Source organism: Bison bison, unplaced genomic scaffold, assembly GCF_000754665.1.
Source record: "Bison bison bison isolate TAMUID 2011002044 unplaced genomic scaffold, Bison_UMD1.0 scf7180017864097, whole genome shotgun sequence".
Taxonomy (NCBI): Eukaryota; Metazoa; Chordata; class Mammalia; order Artiodactyla; family Bovidae; genus Bison; species Bison bison.
The window spans coordinates 129,684-147,303 of NW_011494669.1; the positions used below are offsets into that span (position 1 = coordinate 129,684).

The following is a 17,620-nucleotide window of genomic DNA, read 5'->3' on the forward strand; positions in this document are numbered from 1 at the left end:
TGTGTGTGTATATATATATATATATTCTTTTTCAGGTTCTTTTCCATTATAGGATATTCAAGATGAATATGATTCCCTGTGCTGTACAGTAGGTCCTTGTTGATTTTGTATATAGTAGTGTGTATGTATAAACCCCAAATCCCTAACTTATCCCTTCCCTCACTTATATGCTTTCCTGTAAGGCTGGAAGCTTACTAGCATTCCCACTGAAATTAATGGTTAAGTCAGATAAGTTTGTTAGTAGTAATAAAATTTTTTTACATGAAAAATTTCTGTTGCATTGCTCAGAAAACCTTGGCATAATTTCAGTTTATGTTTTTTAGTAAAATGTGTTTATAATTATTTAGTTAGAAATTCCAGATTTGTGTTAGTTGCCACTGCTTGGGGTTCCCTACTGCTGCCTCATTTTTTTTTTTTTTTTCTGTTAGTTTCCATTTTCTTATGTTTGTATTCTATAAGACAGTTAAAAAGTAAAGATTATTCATATTCAGGAATTGTAGTGCTTCAGGCTTGATTTGAGTCTCTTGTCTCTTCTTTTTTTTTTTTTTGGTGAGTGGATACCTAAAGCATTTTGGTAATTAGGAATTACATTTTTTAAGTGGGGCTGCTTTCTTATGTGAGAATAATAGATGATGGCTAATATTTGTGATGTTAAAAATGATGATCCTAATGGAACCTTTTGAAGTTGAGGGTGAATTTATGTATTCTTAAAGTGACAAAAATTATTCCTGGCCTATATACTTTTATTATTATTATTATTTTTTTAAGAAATTCAGCTTTTTAAAAAATTACATACAAAGCTGATTGTAAGTCATACAGGGCAAGACAATATTTTGTTAAGACAAATATCTTAGGAAATAGATTTGGAGATAATTATAAAACAACATTTTAAACCTGTTATAGAAACAGTATAGGTGATCATATTAAAACAAGCAAAAATGAGAAAAAATATATATTCCTACTACCTAGATATTATTACTTTTAGTACTTTAGTTTGTAATCTTTCTGTCTACATATTTTAATTATACTGGTATGCTGTATATGTTTTCTTTTATTAAAATAGTATCACATTGTACCTTCTCTTTTGAAACCTTTTTTTTTTTTCCCCAGTCAGTAATATCTGCTTTTCCATTTCTGTAAATTTTCATCTAGCCAATACTTAGATCATATTTAAAATTTCTCTAGTTGGTTCAAAAATATCCTTAATGGCTGGTTGGTCTGAAGCAGTAACCAGAACAGGATTGTACCAGTGAATTTGACTTTTAGAACCCTAAGTCTTTCTAAATCAAGGACAGCTACCCATTTCTCCCTTCTTCAGCTTTGAAATGATACTTGATTTTTTTTTAAAAGATAATTTGAAAGATACTGGGTCATGACCTACAGACGTTTTGAATTGTCCAGTTTATACACATAATGTCATTTAGCTTGTTCTATCTCATCCTGTTAAGTTAAAATTTATATGTAAGTGCTTCATGGATTCTCAGATTGAAGATAATTTGGCTCTCATAGATGATGCTGTGTCCTTCATATTGTATCACATCAAAAGTTATGTGATCTCTACTTAACTTGCTTGGTAATGCTGAGATTGGCCACTGAAATTGGGTGATAACAGTCTTTTCTGTGCATTATTCAATTATGTTTGTCTTCTTACATTAGAAGATCTATTATGTGGTGTTTTCTTACATTAGAAGATACATTGTGTGGTATTACTTTGGCTCTCTTAGAAAGTTCAGTTTGTTATTATCCACTCACCTATTGATTTAGTACCATTTGTTGATCCTTGCCTAAGTCAGTAATTTTATTAGGGCTTTCAAAGTTTGATTTTTCTGATTCTAATTGATTTTTCTAAAATTTTTATTTTTATTAACTGGTGTTTTCTGTTGTGTTTGCTTTATGAAATGGAGCTATTGAGTTGCCCTGAAATAGAGTTCCTACAGGAAAAGTAGGATAAATCCTTTATCTTCCCCTTTACCAATTTCAGAGTAAAGAAAATAACTATTCCAGTAGACACTTATCAAAGCTTAAAAGTGAAAATAATTTTTTGTTGTAACCTTTTCTGTATTGAGTATCTTTATAGACTTGGGGATTTATTTCTATTTTATTCAGGATTCTTTGATTTACTACCATTTACATTTTTTCTCTGATGCTCAGTTTGTCACAAATTTAGCCATGCTTCATGCTAGCTCCTGTGTTTGATATAGGCCACTAATGTATATATGCTTTCCTTGCTTTCTGGCACAGAAGGACATTACCTGTATCTTCCCTGCCCCAGATCTGACATCAACTGTTTTTTCAAGGAGTTGATACCTTTGGCACCCCACTCCAGTATTCTTGCCTGGCAAATCCCATGGACGGAGGAGCCTGGTAGGCTGCAGTCCATCGGGTCGCTAGGAGTCAGACACGACTTAGCGACTTCGCTTTCACTTTTCACTTGTATGCACTGGAGAAGGAAATGGCAACCCACTCCAGTGTTCTTGCCTGGAGAATCCCAGGGACGGCGGAGCCTGGTGGGCTGCCGTCGATGGGGTCGCACAGAGTCGGACACGACTGAAGCGACTTAGCAGCAGCAGCAGCAGCAGCAATATAGTATGATATTAAGGATGAAATCAGGGTTCTAGAAGTGTTTACTACTGCGCAGGTGACATACTTTTAGGCTGTTTCTTTGGAAAGACCTAAACAATATAAATGTCTGCAAGGATGAGTTCATGTGAATGTTTTCAGTTATTACTTGATTTCTTGATTTTATAATGTTATCTCTTTTCTCTTACAGTAATCACAAACCTTCAAGTCATTAACTTAACTTCATTGATTTTTCCTATAATGTAAAGAAAAAGTTTGAAGATACTAATACTGATGTCATTAGAAATTACTGGAAAAGTTTAAAATTTCTTTGTAGCTCTTTTTTCTTAGAAAACTTCCTGCCCAGAAGTACAGTAAAATTACAGTGCCTAGATAACCCTTGAAATAAATCCTTTCTCCTGGTTACCAATTTGATATTTAATCAGATTTGTTTCAGTGTGTGCTTGCCTCCTCCCCTCTACTTCTCTATGAAGCAACCATTTTTATTAGTCTCTCAGTTATCTGTATGTGTGTTGGAGCATTCCAATTCAGGCAAATATACATGTAAAAAATTAGTTTATAAAGTATTTCTTTTATACGAAGGTAGCATACTATATACTCTGTTATGCACATTTTTTTCCTTAAAATATTTTGTAGATCTGTCCAAGCAGTACTAATAATTATATAGAACATATAGTCAATAGGTAATCTTTTCTTAAATTACAATGTCAAAATGAAAGGTTTTAGTAATTTAAGTAGTTATTTTGGGTTGAAAATAATACTGGAATAAGCTCACTAATGTTAATGCAGCAGAAATTAAAAAGATCTCTAAAAAGGCACTGGATTTGATGAATTTTGTATTGTATTTGGAAGATAAATGGGTCCAATAGATGAGCATAGAGCTTTGGAGATAGTCTTGAGTGGTTTAAAGCAGTTAAGATTGGCTGGTTTGAAACATCTGTGTCAGAAAATCATGAGATTAGAGAGAATTGATGGAGCTCAAGAATGAGAGCCAGTCTGATGGACAAAATCCACAGATATGTGGATTATCTGTGCTGCTTTATAGTTTTATATAAATTTTTCTTGAGTATAGAAGTTTGTTTTATGCAGCTGTTGTATATAAGTTAATAGAACGGGCACGCTAAGTTTTGATACCTCAGTTCAGTATTATCATCATAAATACCAAGGGTTAAGATAGATCATTGTGGTTTTCTCAACCTCCTCACCATGTAGAGTAGGAAATTGAAGTCTAAAAAGGCTGAGTTGTCCAATTTATGCATCTGATTAGAGCAATAACCTGTTCTTAAATCTAATTTTCTAACTCTTAACTGTTTCTACTTTTCTCTGAAAAAGGAGAAATTATGCAGCTGTTTCTTGTTTCATTTTTATTTTGATTTTTGGATTTTGTCTGAATATTTTAGTATGTAAATATGAAAGTTACCTTTTACCTTAGATGCATTCTAAACATACTGGGTAGGATTTAATAATCACTGTCGTATGATTGTTTGTGTGTTAGTTGTTCAGTCATTTCAGACTCTTTGGGACCCCATAGACCGTAGCCCACCAGCCTCCTCCATCCATGGGATTTTCCAGGCCAGAATACTGGAGTGGGTTGCCATTGATATTTTTTGGAATCAGTGTATTTACCTGTATTTCTTAATTACACATGATGGCTTATAAATAAATACATTTGACAGCCTTATTATTAACATGGTTTGTAGTGGGGAAAGCTTTTTATAATCAGCTAATGTTTTAAAACATTTACATGTAGTTTGCATTGTATATTTCAGTAAGCTAATGTTTTAAAGTGTGTACATGTGGTTTGCATTGTTGCATATTTCCTTAACTTAAGCACTCAGATATTTATCCAAACATTATTGCTATGGGCTTTCCTGCAGAAAGACTTGAAGGTGTATACAGGAACAATATAGATGATGTAGTAAGGTAAGAACTTTTTAATTTTCTGTTTCAAATATTGATGTATATTCATGTTATATTTTCATTTAGGAAAATTTCTAAACCACAGAAAAAGATGTACTTTTTGATGTTGTTTATTTTTATTATGTTGATGATCTATAACTGCTTTCTTTATTTTGCTCCATGTACCTACTGAGCATCAGTGGGATAAAACTCATTAGATAAGAACTGACTTTTTACATAATCAGGTATATGTGTTATGATTTCATGGACTCCATAAAATGCCCCTCACCAGTTTAATATCTGGGTTCCATTGCACTATGGTTTTTGTCTTTTATTTCACAATTGGGTATTAGCCTTAAAATCCTTGAGTGGATTTATTCATGAATTTATTTATGCTAAGGTATACATAAATGATGTAATTTTACATAGAACAGTTTATAATGGGGCATAAATGCACAAAGGACCTGGAGAAGTGTTTAGCACAGGGGATCTGGAAAGGAATTTGTTAGACACCAAAGCCTAGGTGTCTGCTTTTCAATTTTGCATCATTTTTAAGAGGAATTATCATTCATATCTTAATAATAGTTCTGAAGGCTCATTTAAATAACCTTAAATACATTATGACCTAAGCTTACATAGTATATTTTATGAGAGAAGGAATTTGTGTCTGCTTTGTAAATAGTCAACATGTTTTCTAATTTCAGAACACAAAATTTGTGTATAAATAAACTGTAAAATGTCAGTAGGAAGTATAATTGGCTTTAAAAGTTTAAATTTTCTATCATTCCTTGTACTCTCTTTCAGAAGTATCCTTTTTGGAGACTTCCAGTTTAAATATGTGGTGGTTATGAGAACTAAATGTTATAATGGGCAGGAAAGCACTTTGTAAAGCATTATGCAGATATAGGATTCTTTTTAAATAGTTATCTTAGTATTTAAAACTATCTATATACTCTAATACGAGCCAACCATAGTTGTTTTTTTCAGTGGTTAATTTTTAGCAATTTGCTTTGAACCAAAGTCTGTTTACATTTTTGCAGTATAGAGTTGTACCCAGTTGGGTTTTTGTAGTGCTTATATTGTGTTCAGAATTAAACTTCAGTATTGACAGAAAAACTCCCAGACTGCTTTGTGGTTGGTACATGAGCTGTCAGAGGAATGAGTTAAGAGCTTGCGATTCAGAAATGAGTTTGCCTTCTAGTAGTTGGGCAGGACACAGTGGAAGAATGGAAGCAGCAGCTTGATATGGCTTAGTCAGTGTTAATACCAATCTACAGAAATACAGTGAGTGATAGAAAAAGGATTAAGAGAAGTAAATTTTGACTCTAGAGATGGAGAAGCTTGGAAACAAGCAGTGCTGTCATGAAACATGTTTGCTGCTACGGTGAAGGAGTGTTTATCAGGCCTCTTTGTGGCCTAGAAGAAACATTTCTAAAGTCGATCTACTTAACATTACTGTAATTCTGCATTCAACCAACTACTAATTCAAACAAGTCAGATTGATACTCATACATAAAAAGAGTATGAATACTCTTGAGTAGAGGATACATTTTCCAGTCACTGTAAGAATATCCTTTTGGTAAATTAATTTGATGTGCTAATTTCTACATTTTTCTCTTCTGAATGTGAATTTGTTTCTTCTGACTGTGGATTAATACTGAGGCTGATTGATCATCTTTCCGGTTACTGATAAATCCAGTTTCTGGTTCTGTATATATGATTTACATATGATCATCAGATCTTTGATGGTGGTGTTGTATTGTTTTGTCACTACGACATGTTTGACCCATGGACTGCAGCATACCAGGCTTCCCTGTCCACCATCTCGCAGAGTTTGTTCAAATTCATGCCCAGTGAGTCAGTGATACTACTTAACCATATCTCATCCTCTGCCCACTTCTCCTCCTGGCTTCAGTCTTTTGCAGTAACAGGGTCTTTCCCAGTGAGCCAGTTCTTCACGTCAGGTAGCCAAGTACTGGAGCTTCAGCTTCAGCATCAGTACTTCCAGTGAATATTCAGGGTTGATTTCCTTTAGGATTGACTGGTTTGATCTCCTTGAAGTCCAAGGGAGTCTCAAGAGTCTTCTCCGACACCACAGTTCAAAAGCATCAGTTCTTTGGCACTCAACCTTCTTTATGGTCCAACTCTCACATCCATACATGACTACTGGAAAACCACAGCTTTGACTACACAGACCTTTCTCAGCAAAATGGTGTCTTTGCTTTTGAATATACTGTTTAGGTTTCTCATAGCTTTCCTTCCAAAGAGCAAGCATCTTTTAATTTCGTGGCTGCAGACACCATCCATAGTGATTTTGGAGCCCAAGATAGTAAAATCTGTCACTGCTTCCACATTTTCCCTTTCTATTTGCCATGAAGTGATGGGACTAGATGCCATGATCTTAGTTGTTTTTTTTTCCCCCTCGTTTCTTTATTATTTCTAAAACAAAAAGTTAATAGAGAAGTTACAAATCTTCAAATAATCTTTTAGTTTTTTGAATGTTGAGTTTTAAGCCAGCTCTTTTACTCTCATCAAGAGTCTCTTTAGTTCCTCTTTGTTTTCAGCCATTAGGGTGGTACCATCTGCATATCTGAGGTTGTCAATATTTCTCCCTGCAAACTTGATTTTAGTTTGTGATTGATCCAGTCCAGCGTTTTGCATGATATATACTCTGCATATAAGTTAAATTAACAATATACAGCCTTGTCATACTCCTTTCCCAATTTTGAACCAGCCTGTTGTTCCATATAAGATTCTAATGGTTGTTTCTTGACAACAGATTTACCTTCTTTACAACAGGTAAACCTGTCAGGAGACAGGTAAGGTGTTTTGGTATTCCCATCTTTTTAAGAACTTTCTGCAGTTTGTTGTGATCCACACAAAGTCTTTAATGTAGTCAATGAATCAGAAGTATATGTTTTTCTGGAATTCTCTTGCTTTTTCTATGATCCAGCGAATGTTGGCAATTTGATCTCTGGTTCTTCTGCCTTTTCTAAACCCAGCTTATACATCTGGAACTTCTTGGCTCACATACTACTGAAGCCTAGCTTGAATGATTTTGAGCATAACCTCACTAGCATGTGAAATGAGCAAAATTGTATGATGGTTTGAACATTCTTTGGCATTGCCTTTGATTGCAGTTGGAATGAAAACTGTTCTTTTCCAGTCCTGTGGCCATGCTGAGTTTTCCAAATTTGCTGTCATATTTAGTGCAGCACTTTAACAGCATCATCTTTTAGGATTTGAAATAGTTCTGCTGGAATTTGTTTGTAGTAATGCTTCTTAGGCCCACTTAACTTCACATTCCAGGATATCTGGCTCTGGGTGAGTGTCCATACCATCATGGGTATCCAGATCAGTAAGACATTTTTGGTATAGTTCTGTGTATTCGTTCCACCTCTTCTTAATCTCTTCTGCTTCTGTTGTCCTTGCCATTTCTGTCCTTTATTGTACTCATCTTTGTTTGAAATGTTCCCTTGATCTCTCCATTTTCTTTAAGAAGTCTCTAGTCTTTCCTATTCTATTGTTTTTCTCTACTTCTTTGCAGTGTTCATTTAGGAAACCCTCCTTATCTTTCTTTGCTATTCTGTGAAACTCTGTGTTCAGTTGGATATAACTTTCCCTTTGTACCTTGCTTTACACTTCTCCTCTTTCCTTAGCTATTTGTAAGACCTTCTCAGACAACCTTCTTGCATTTCTTTTCATTTGGGATGGTTTTAGTCACTGCCTCCTATACAATGTTAAGTTATAATAACTCCATCAAGAAAATACTGTGCTGGGAAGTATTTTGATCTGTCATCTTCTGACTTCAGAAACCTCTGCCTTTATGCCTCTGAATTAAGATTCATATACATTTGGCTTGTAATCAGGAACAGCGGTTGAGGTTTATTCTGTCTCCTTTAATGTATCTAGTTAATTTTATCTAGCTTTAAAATTTTTCAGATGTCACTCTTAGAAAAAGGTTAGCCAACTGATAGTTGTTAGTTACTTTAGCCAACTGATCTTGTCACCAACTGGTCTTGTCACCCTAGTGAATAATGGTTATAGCACATGAAAATGAAGAATCATCAACTGAAGATAATAACTATGCTGTACTTTTTTTTTTTCCTTTTTTTTTGTTTGATGGATAAATGGCCAGTAATGCTTTGCTGTTATCAGTTTACCCCTCCCCCTTAGTTTATGAGAAAGGGTGAACAGTGATCATGAAGGAAGATGTATCTTTTCCTATGAGCTAAAATGAAAATGAATAATTCTTAAGTAGTTTGTGTGTTGTGATTAACCTCTCCATGAAAATGACCTTCTCTAGTACCTAGATAATTGATTTCCTTGAATGGCTTGCACGATATTGGAGTTCAGTTCAGTCGCTCGGTCGTGTCCGACTCTTTGCGACCCCATGAACTGCAGCACGCCAGGCCTCGCTGTCCATCACCAACTCCCGGAGTTTGCTCAAGCACATGTCCATTGAGTTGGTGATACCATCCAACTATCTCGTCCTCTGTCATCCCCTTCTCCTGCCCTCAATCTTTCCCAGCATCAGGGTCTTTTCCAAGGAGTCAGCTCTTCGTATCAGGTGGCCAAAGTATTGGAGTTTCAGCTTCAACATCAGTCCTTCCAATGAACACCCAGGACGGATCTCCTTTAGGATGGACTGGTTAGATCTTCTTGCAGTCCAAGGGACTCTCAAGAGTCTTCTCCAACACCACAGTTTAAAAGCATCAATTCTTTGGTGCTCAGCTTTCTTTATAGTCCAACTCTCACATCCATACATGACTACTGGAAAAACCACAGCTTTGACTGGGTGGAACTTTGTTGGCAAAGTAATGTCTCTACTTTTTAATATGCTGTCTAGGTTGGTCATAACTTTTCTTCCAAGAAGCAAGCATCTTTTAATTTCATGGCTGCAGTCACCATCTGCAGTGATTTTGGAACCCCCCAAAATAGTATATCACTGTTTCCATTGTTTTCCCATCTGTTTGCCATGAAGTGATGGGACCAGATGCCATGATCTTAGTTTTCTGAATGTTGAGTTTTAATCCAACTTTTTCACTCGCCTCTTTCATTTTCATCAAGAGCTTCTTTAGTTCTTCTTCAACTTTCTGCCATAAGGGTGGTGTCATCTGCATATCTGAGGTTATTGATATTTCTCCCAGCAGTCTTGACTCCAGCTTGTGCTTCATCCAGTCCAGCATTTCTCATGATGTTGGAGACACTAGTACTAATTGGTAGTGATTTTTTTTTTTTTTGGTTCAAAGATGGTAACACCTCAGTGAAAAAATGTCTTTATTTTCTTATATCTTTTCTTTTAACAGTAAACTTTGGGATTTAGAAACTGGGATATCTAAAGAGTATTTAAAATTACCTTTTCCTCTTTAAGCCCATGTGTTTCCTATGATTCCTATGATTTTTCCCCCCTAAACAAGAAATATTGTGCAGAATTCAGACTTTGTTGTTGTACATTACTGCTTTGAGTAAAACTCATATTCCAGATACCTTCATGCTTAAAGTATTAACTGTTTATGGATATAATTCATTACAGCAATGTAAGATTTTTTACTTGAGGTATTCAAATATTTAACTTCTCCTTTTGAGGTTACCTCCTGGGATCAGGAATTAATGTAAAGAATAAGAGCAGAGGAAAAGTGAACTAAGTTGAATTTTTTTTTTTACTATCTTTACTGCAGGTGTTTTCTTTAATAAGCAGTTAGAATTGACAGGGCAAGACAGGGTCATTTCATAGAATGGAAATGGAAAAACTAGCTCTTCGCAGATCGTTTTTTCTTCATCTTAATACTGCCTTCTCTCTCCTTTCTTTCTTGCCTCTAAAATTCTTGCTCTAACCAGCTGATAATATGAAGCAGTGTTTTATTTGGGTGATTTATTGTTCTTTGATATGTATATTAATCTTATTTCTCAGGTTAATATTGAAGTTATCTGTTAATAATTTATATGTTACCTGTATAAATCTAGGCAATCTTTAACAAATTGATGATGCTTCATAGGTTTAGCAGACATAGTTTGAGAATTGTTCTGTATGTAATAAATCATAGAAGTGTAAGTTTAATAGAGGTGAACTGGCTTTCTTACTGAAGAACCTTTAATGTGCTATTATGCATTGTAATTCTCCTAGGAATGAAATTCTAATGTGTTCCTTTCCTTATTTTTTTTTCATTTCTTTCCCTTTCTCTTCCCCTCCTTCCTTTCCCCTTTATCTCTTTCTTTTCTTTTGTAGTATAGTAAATAAGATTTCTCTCAACAGTGTTCCATGGAGCACAATTTTGGAAATTTTGAAATGAAAAAGTTGTATATAACAGTATTTTCCTCTTGTCTGTCATTAGGAAATACAGTACTTCCTCCTCTTTTATTGGAAAGATCAGCTTTTTCACCCGTGTATAAGCAGCCATATTGCAGATTCAAAAGTCCGTCTTCCCTTTTCGTGTTTTATGCATTTTCTTCCTGAAGAAACTTTTCAAATATTTTTCTCTTAATCATATAATGATCTCTCAATCAACCTTATGTTGATTTTCAGTTAAAAAAAAAGGACATGTTTGTTTTCTCAACATTACCATTATTGGTTATTCAGTTTAAAAAGGTTGAAAAGAGATTATTTATAGGAAAGCTTCAAAAATAATTTAGGAGGATATCAATTCCCTTCTCCCTTTCCAACAACTTTTGACTTCTTCCCTCATTGCCTCTGTTTCTTGCTTCCTTTTTTTCTTTATTCAGATGTAAATCATATAACATGAAATTGCCCACTTCAGAGTGTACAGTTCAGGGACATTTAGTGTTTTCCAATATTTTATAACCACCACCTCTGTCAAGTTCCGAAACATTTTTTCACCCCAGAAGAAAACCCTGTCCCCAGAGACTCCTCCTACTTCTTTCATTAGTCTTTATTCTTTACAAATTGCAGAGCCATGATGGATTTGACAATGATTAAATTATCTGTACCAATCCAATTTTTGATATTTTAGTATGATGTTTACTTGCATTTATATATATGTGTTACTGTTGTATAAGCAGTTTGCATGTGTTCTCTTACTAAATTGCTACAGTAAACCTATCTCCATTTCATAGATGGTTTCAAAGAAGCTAACTTCCCCAAGTGCCACAGCTGGTAAGAACAGGCTGAGGACTGAGTCCAGGTCTGTCAGATTCCAAAGCTGATTTGCTTAATAACCGTAAAATCTTGTATATCAGAGGACAAAAACTAGAAACTCCTGCTCATTTAGCCTGTTGATACACAGTGTTGTTCCCCACTCAGTGTGGGAAATCATCTAGGAAAGTCTTTTCTAGTATCATACTAGAACATTTCTCAAGGATTTGAGTATCTAGATTGAAAAGACCTACATAGTGCCAAGCACAGTAAGTGAAAACAGGTCAATACCAGGCAAATTATTAAGAAGTTAAAAAAAATATATTAAGAAGAATGAGAATTTCTCAAAAGCTTTCAGGGTCATTTAGAAAGGATTAGGAATGTGGCTTTTCCAGTGGTCATGTATGGATGTGAGAGTTGGACTATAAAGAAAGCTGAGCACAGAAGAATTGATGCTTTTGAACTGTGGTGTTGGAGAAGAGTCTTGAGAGTCCCTTGGACTGCAAGGAGATCCAACCAGTCCCTCCTAAAGGAGATCAGTCCTGGGTGTTCATTGGAAGGACTGATGTTGAAGCTGAAACTGCAATATTTTGGCCACCTGATATGAAGAGCTGACTCCTTGGAAAAGACCCTGCTGCTGAGAAAGATAGAGGGCAGGAGGAGAAGGGGACGACAGAGGACAAGATGGTTGGATGGCATCACCAACTCAGTGGACATGGGTTTGGGTGGACTTGGGGAGTTGGTGATGGACAGGGAGGCCTGGCGTGCTACAGTTCGTGGGGTCACAAAGAGTCGGACATGACTGAGCGATTGAACTGAACTGAACTGAGAAATGTCAGTAGCATCTAACTTCTCAGTAGTAGAATTAAAGATGGAAGATTGAGGAACAGCACTTCAGATGTTCTGCAGTCAACCTGGAATTCTATATCCAGCCAAACCATCAATGAGGTGCAAGAGTAGGAAAAAAAGACACTCAATGGACTGAACAAAAAAAAAAATTGTCCTTGTAACATTTCTTAGGCGATTACTAGAAGATGTACCCTAGGAAAACAGGGAGAGAAACTGTGAAAAAAAAGAAAAAGGCTTTGACAAACTGAGAATCCAACTCAGAAACCACAGTCAAGTCCCAGGGTGACAACAGTGCCACAAAGCTAAAGAGCAGCCAGTTCTGATTAGAGCAGTAGGACGGAAGGCTTTCGGGAAGAACGCTGTAGGTGGATAATGAAATAAGATTATCTGGGAGAAAATATAAGAAGATTCTTAGGAAATTTGGTGAATTAGAATCAAGAAGCAATTTTAACATCTGTTGATTTAACCCAAAGTTGTGATGTTTAAGGGAAATTAAGAGAAGTGAAGCGTGTGTTGGGGATACTACTGGTTTTGTTAGTCTTCTCTACCAAGGCATAAAATATGTAGGTAATTGATAAATCTACAAGAAGCATTGTTATTTGTCTTATATAGAAATGCTGACTTAAATACCAGGAAAAAGAATTCTAATACTTGAGGGTAGTTACTTTTGGGGAAAAAACATGCGTTTGAAGATGAAGAGTGATGGGAGATGAGTATTTTTTTTTTTAATGGTATATATATAGGGTAATATCATTTAAACTTTTTTTAACTGTCCAGTTTAGTAGCATGAAGTATATTCACATTCTTGTATACTTATCACCACTGTCCATCTCTAAAACTGTTTTATCCATACTGAAACGTTGTACTGTTTAAATAGTAACTTCCCATTCCCCCCGAATTCCAGCCCCTGAACCACTGTGTTTGACCATTCTGGGTACCTTATACAAGTGGAAACATATAATATTTATCTTTTTGTGACTTATTTTACTTCGTTTCACCCATGTTGTGGCATGTGTCCTTCTATTATATGTATATACCACATTCTGTTTATCTATTCCTCTGTCGGTTGACACCTGGGTTACTTCCACATATTGACTATTGTAGATAACGTTAATATGAACATGGGTGTCCCAGTATCTATTTGAGTCTCTACTTCTAACTAACTCAGAAGTGGGATTGCTGGGTCAGATGATCATTCTATGCTTGCTTTTTCTGAGGCGCTATCATAGTGTTTTCTACACTATGTAGAAAATGTCTGTCTCATTTTACATTCCTACCAGCAATGCACAAGTGTTGCAACTTCTCCAAACCCTCACTGCCAACACTTGATATTTTCCGGGGTTTTTTATTTTGTTTGTTTGGGGTTTTTTGGATAACAGCTGTCCTAATGGTTATAAAGTGATATCCCATTGTGATTTTGATTTGCATTTCTCTAATGATAAATGATGCTGAGCATCTTTTCATGTGCTTAGTCACCATTTGTTTATCTTCTTTGGCGATATGTCTGTTTGAGCCCTTTGCTAGTTTATGAATTGGATTTTTTGTTTCTGAGTTCTATATATGATGGATGTTAATCATTTACTAGATAATGTGATTTGCAAATATTTTTTTCCATCCTATCGATTGCCTTCTTACTATGTTGATATTGTTCTTTGATACATAAAAGTTTCAAATTTTGATGCAGTTCAGTATTATCTTTTTTTGTTGCCTGTATCTTTGGTGTTGAATCCAAGAAATCATTGCTAAATTCAATGTCATGAATTTTTCCTATCTTTCCCTTTAAGAATTTTATAGTTTTAGGTCTTTGGTGTAGTCTTTGATCCATTTTGAGTTAATTTTTGTATATGATAAAAGATAAAGGTCCAACTTAGTGCTTTGGCAAGTGGATATCCAGCTTTCCTTTCCCATCACCATTTGTTGAAAAGCCTCTCCTTTCCCTATTGAGTGGTTTTAGCACACTAGTCAAAATCATTTGACCATATATGCACAGTTTTATTTTTGTGCTCTCTAGTCTATTCCATTGGTATATGTCTGTCTTTATGCCAGTACCATACATTGTTGCGTGTGTGCTCAGTTGTGTCCGACTCTTTTGCAGCCCCATGGACTGTAGCTCACCAGGCTCCTCTGTCCATGGACTTCTCCAGCCGAGAATACTGGAGTGGATTGCCGATTGTAGCATTGTACAAAGCACATTTTGAAATCGGGAATTGAGTCCTACAACATTGCTCTTCTATTTCAAGGTTAATTTGGCTACTTAGAGTCCTGTGAGAGTCCCTGAGTTTTAGGATGGAAGTTTTTATTCATGCAAAAAGTTGTTGCAATTTTGATAGGAATTGCATAATGTGGTATTGAAACCTTAATAATATAAAGTCTTCTAATCCAGGAATATGGGATATCTTTCTGTTTATTTAGGTCTTTGATTTTCTTCAGCAGTATTTTTTAGCTTTCTATGTATAAGTATTTCACCTCCTTGGTTAAGATAATTCCTAGGTATTTTATCCTTTTTGGTGCTATCATAAATAGCATTGTTTTCTTAATTTCCCTTTTTGGATTGTTTATTATTATATAAAAATGCATCTGATTTTTGCATGTTAATTTTGTATGCTGCTACTTTGCTGAATTTATTCTAACAGGTTTTTTTTGTATGTGTGTGTGTGGCATCTTAAGAATTTTCTTTGTATAAGATCATGTCATCTGGAAACAGGTAATTGTACTTCTTTCCGATTTGAATGCGTTTTTCCTTCTTGCTTAATTACTCTGGGAACATTCAATACTTTGTTTGAATAGAAGTGGCAAAAGTAGGCCTCCTGCTTTGTCATTTACTTCAGAAGAAAAAACTTTGTCTTTTATCTTAGCATATCATTAGCTGTGGAGTGGATTTTTTTTTTTTAAGAGCCATGTTATGTTCACAGCTGTATTGAGCAGAAAGTACAGAGATTTCTTGTATACCCCCTACTCTATATGCATAGCTTCCTCATTATCAGTGTCCTCAACCAGAGTGGTGCATTTGTTAAGTTGATGAACCAACACTGACTCATCATTATGCAGAGAATATAGTTTATGTTACGGCTCACTCTTGGTATTGTGCAGTCTGTGGATTTGTGCAGATTGTGTAAGTATACATCCACTACTGTAGTAACATACAGAGCAGTTTCCCTGCCCTAAAAGTAGTCTGTGTTTTGCCTGTTCATCCGTCTCTGTCCCCAGCCTCTGGCAACCACTGATGTTTTTATGGTCTCCACAATTTCAGCTTTTCCAGAATGTTACATAGGTAGAATTATCCAGCATGTAGCACACAGAAACTCTGTTCCTATTCAGTATGGCAGTATATGAAAAGGCCACAGCACACGGTATAAGATAGCTACTGTGGGAAGATTGTGGTTTCTTACAAAGCTACACATAATTTCTGTAATCAAGCAGTACACCTCTTTGGCTATTTACCCAAAGGAGTTGAAGACTAATGTTCACATTGAAAGACTTAATTCATCCTATGCATGGATGTCATACTTCTTAAATGCCTGGCTCCTGGACAAAGAAAAGGGAAAAGAAAATAGGCTGTGGATCTTTAAATCCCCTGGAAGCCATTTCTGTTGTTGGGGATTGCAGCAATGGCAGCCTGCTTGTGTGTGCACATCCATAATCATAATCAGAAGCAGCCGTCAAGGATCAAGACACAGATCTCTAATATTTGGAGGATGGAGTCCCACAAGCTGCATCAGACTGCTCTAGGAATACATGTGTGGCTGCCTGCTGGGAGGGGACAATGGGTGGCTAACTACTGCCACACCAGGAGTTGAAATTGAAATTAATTGTGATTTACTGTCTAGGCCATCTCCTGAAAACTGCAAACTTTTGAATAGACTCCAGAGTTCTAAAATAGTTACACCAGACAGATTATGCCAGTAAAATGAAAAATTTTTGCATGTTAGAAGCTTATTTAGGACTATTCCATGGAATGAGGAAAGTAAAGACTTACTTAATAAGACTGTTTATTCTCACAACTAATTCATATTTATGTATATATATATCTGAAATTATTTGAAATAAGGTAAAAAATTAGAAGATTTGAATTCTAGTATTTTTTTTTCCCTTTGGACAAAGCTGCAAGGCTTTATTGAATTTTTTGTTTCAAACTTTTTAAATGTTATACTATTTTTAAGTTTTGAGAGTATTACTCTCTGCTCTCGTTCAAGTTCTCAGTCTCAACTTTCCAAGTATCCACAGTTAAATTTTCCCATTTCCCTTTGGAAAGTGCTGTTTTCTTGCTTTTTTCCGCCTTTCCATTGTATCAAACTTAGAAGGCAGTGAGCCAATTGTGGGCATGAAATCCTTGGGAGGAGAGAGGAGGAAGTGGGAGGGGCAGTCATGCTGAATGTTTCCCTAAGTAATATTCAAGTTCTTTGAGAGAACTTACCCCTGCTCCTTGAAAAAAATGCTGTGATATTTTCTTTTAAATAGATTGTTTATTCTCCTGCCTGTCTCAATGTTGCCCACAGTGCTAGATAAGAAATTACAGTAAAGTTCACATATTAAAGGGAACACACACAAAAAGTATGATTTCACCAACCCTCACTTATAAAAAAAACTATAGGAAAATAAAAGAAGTCAAGGTTCTTGATTGCACATGACAAAAAGTAACTCTTATTAACTTAATTAGAAGAGACTTCTAAAAAAAAAAAAAAATTAGCTCACAGAGAACCAGGCTTTGAAGACTGTCAGAAGCTAAGAGAAGCAGATCATAGTCAAGAGGTTATAAAGAAGAGCACGCCCAGCTGAGGACATTGCTGCTTAGATATTTGCTGTCCCAGGTACTACCACCATGACTAAATATTGTTGACTGGATTCATAAACTTTAAGCTCCGCTGGAGATCTCTCTGAATAATTCCTTGACTCATCTGTACCTTGTTCTTACTACCTGGGATTCAGTGTCCAGAACATGAGGACCTAATTGATCTTAGACCTTGCACATGTAATATGAGAAAGATGGGGAAGGGAGTATTTGTTTATTTCTTGAAATTCTCTCCAGATTGGAATAGTTTTGGATGCTAAACAGCCTAGAGATGGCAAATATCCCTTATAAATTTCTCCTGTTTTTCACGTCACACACATCCTCAGACTCTCTTACCTACAATTAAAAATTTCATATATTCTTTAAAAAATGGTTTTCATGTTATACTCACCCTTTAAAAAATACAAATG

The 17,620-nt window shown here is 35.5% G+C and overlaps 1 protein-coding gene across 2 annotated transcripts in view; it reads left to right on the plus strand.

The window, feature by feature from the left end:
• Positions 1–17,620, plus strand: part of PTEN (phosphatase and tensin homolog) — a 102,826-nt gene that overhangs the window by 23,973 nt on the left and 61,233 nt on the right. For both annotated transcript variants that reach the window (XM_010838478.1, XM_010838479.1), the window contains exon 2: positions 4,419–4,503. In XM_010838478.1, coding sequence (XP_010836780.1) covers positions 4,419–4,503 — 85 coding nt within the window. The remainder of the gene's footprint in view (positions 1–4,418; positions 4,504–17,620) is intronic.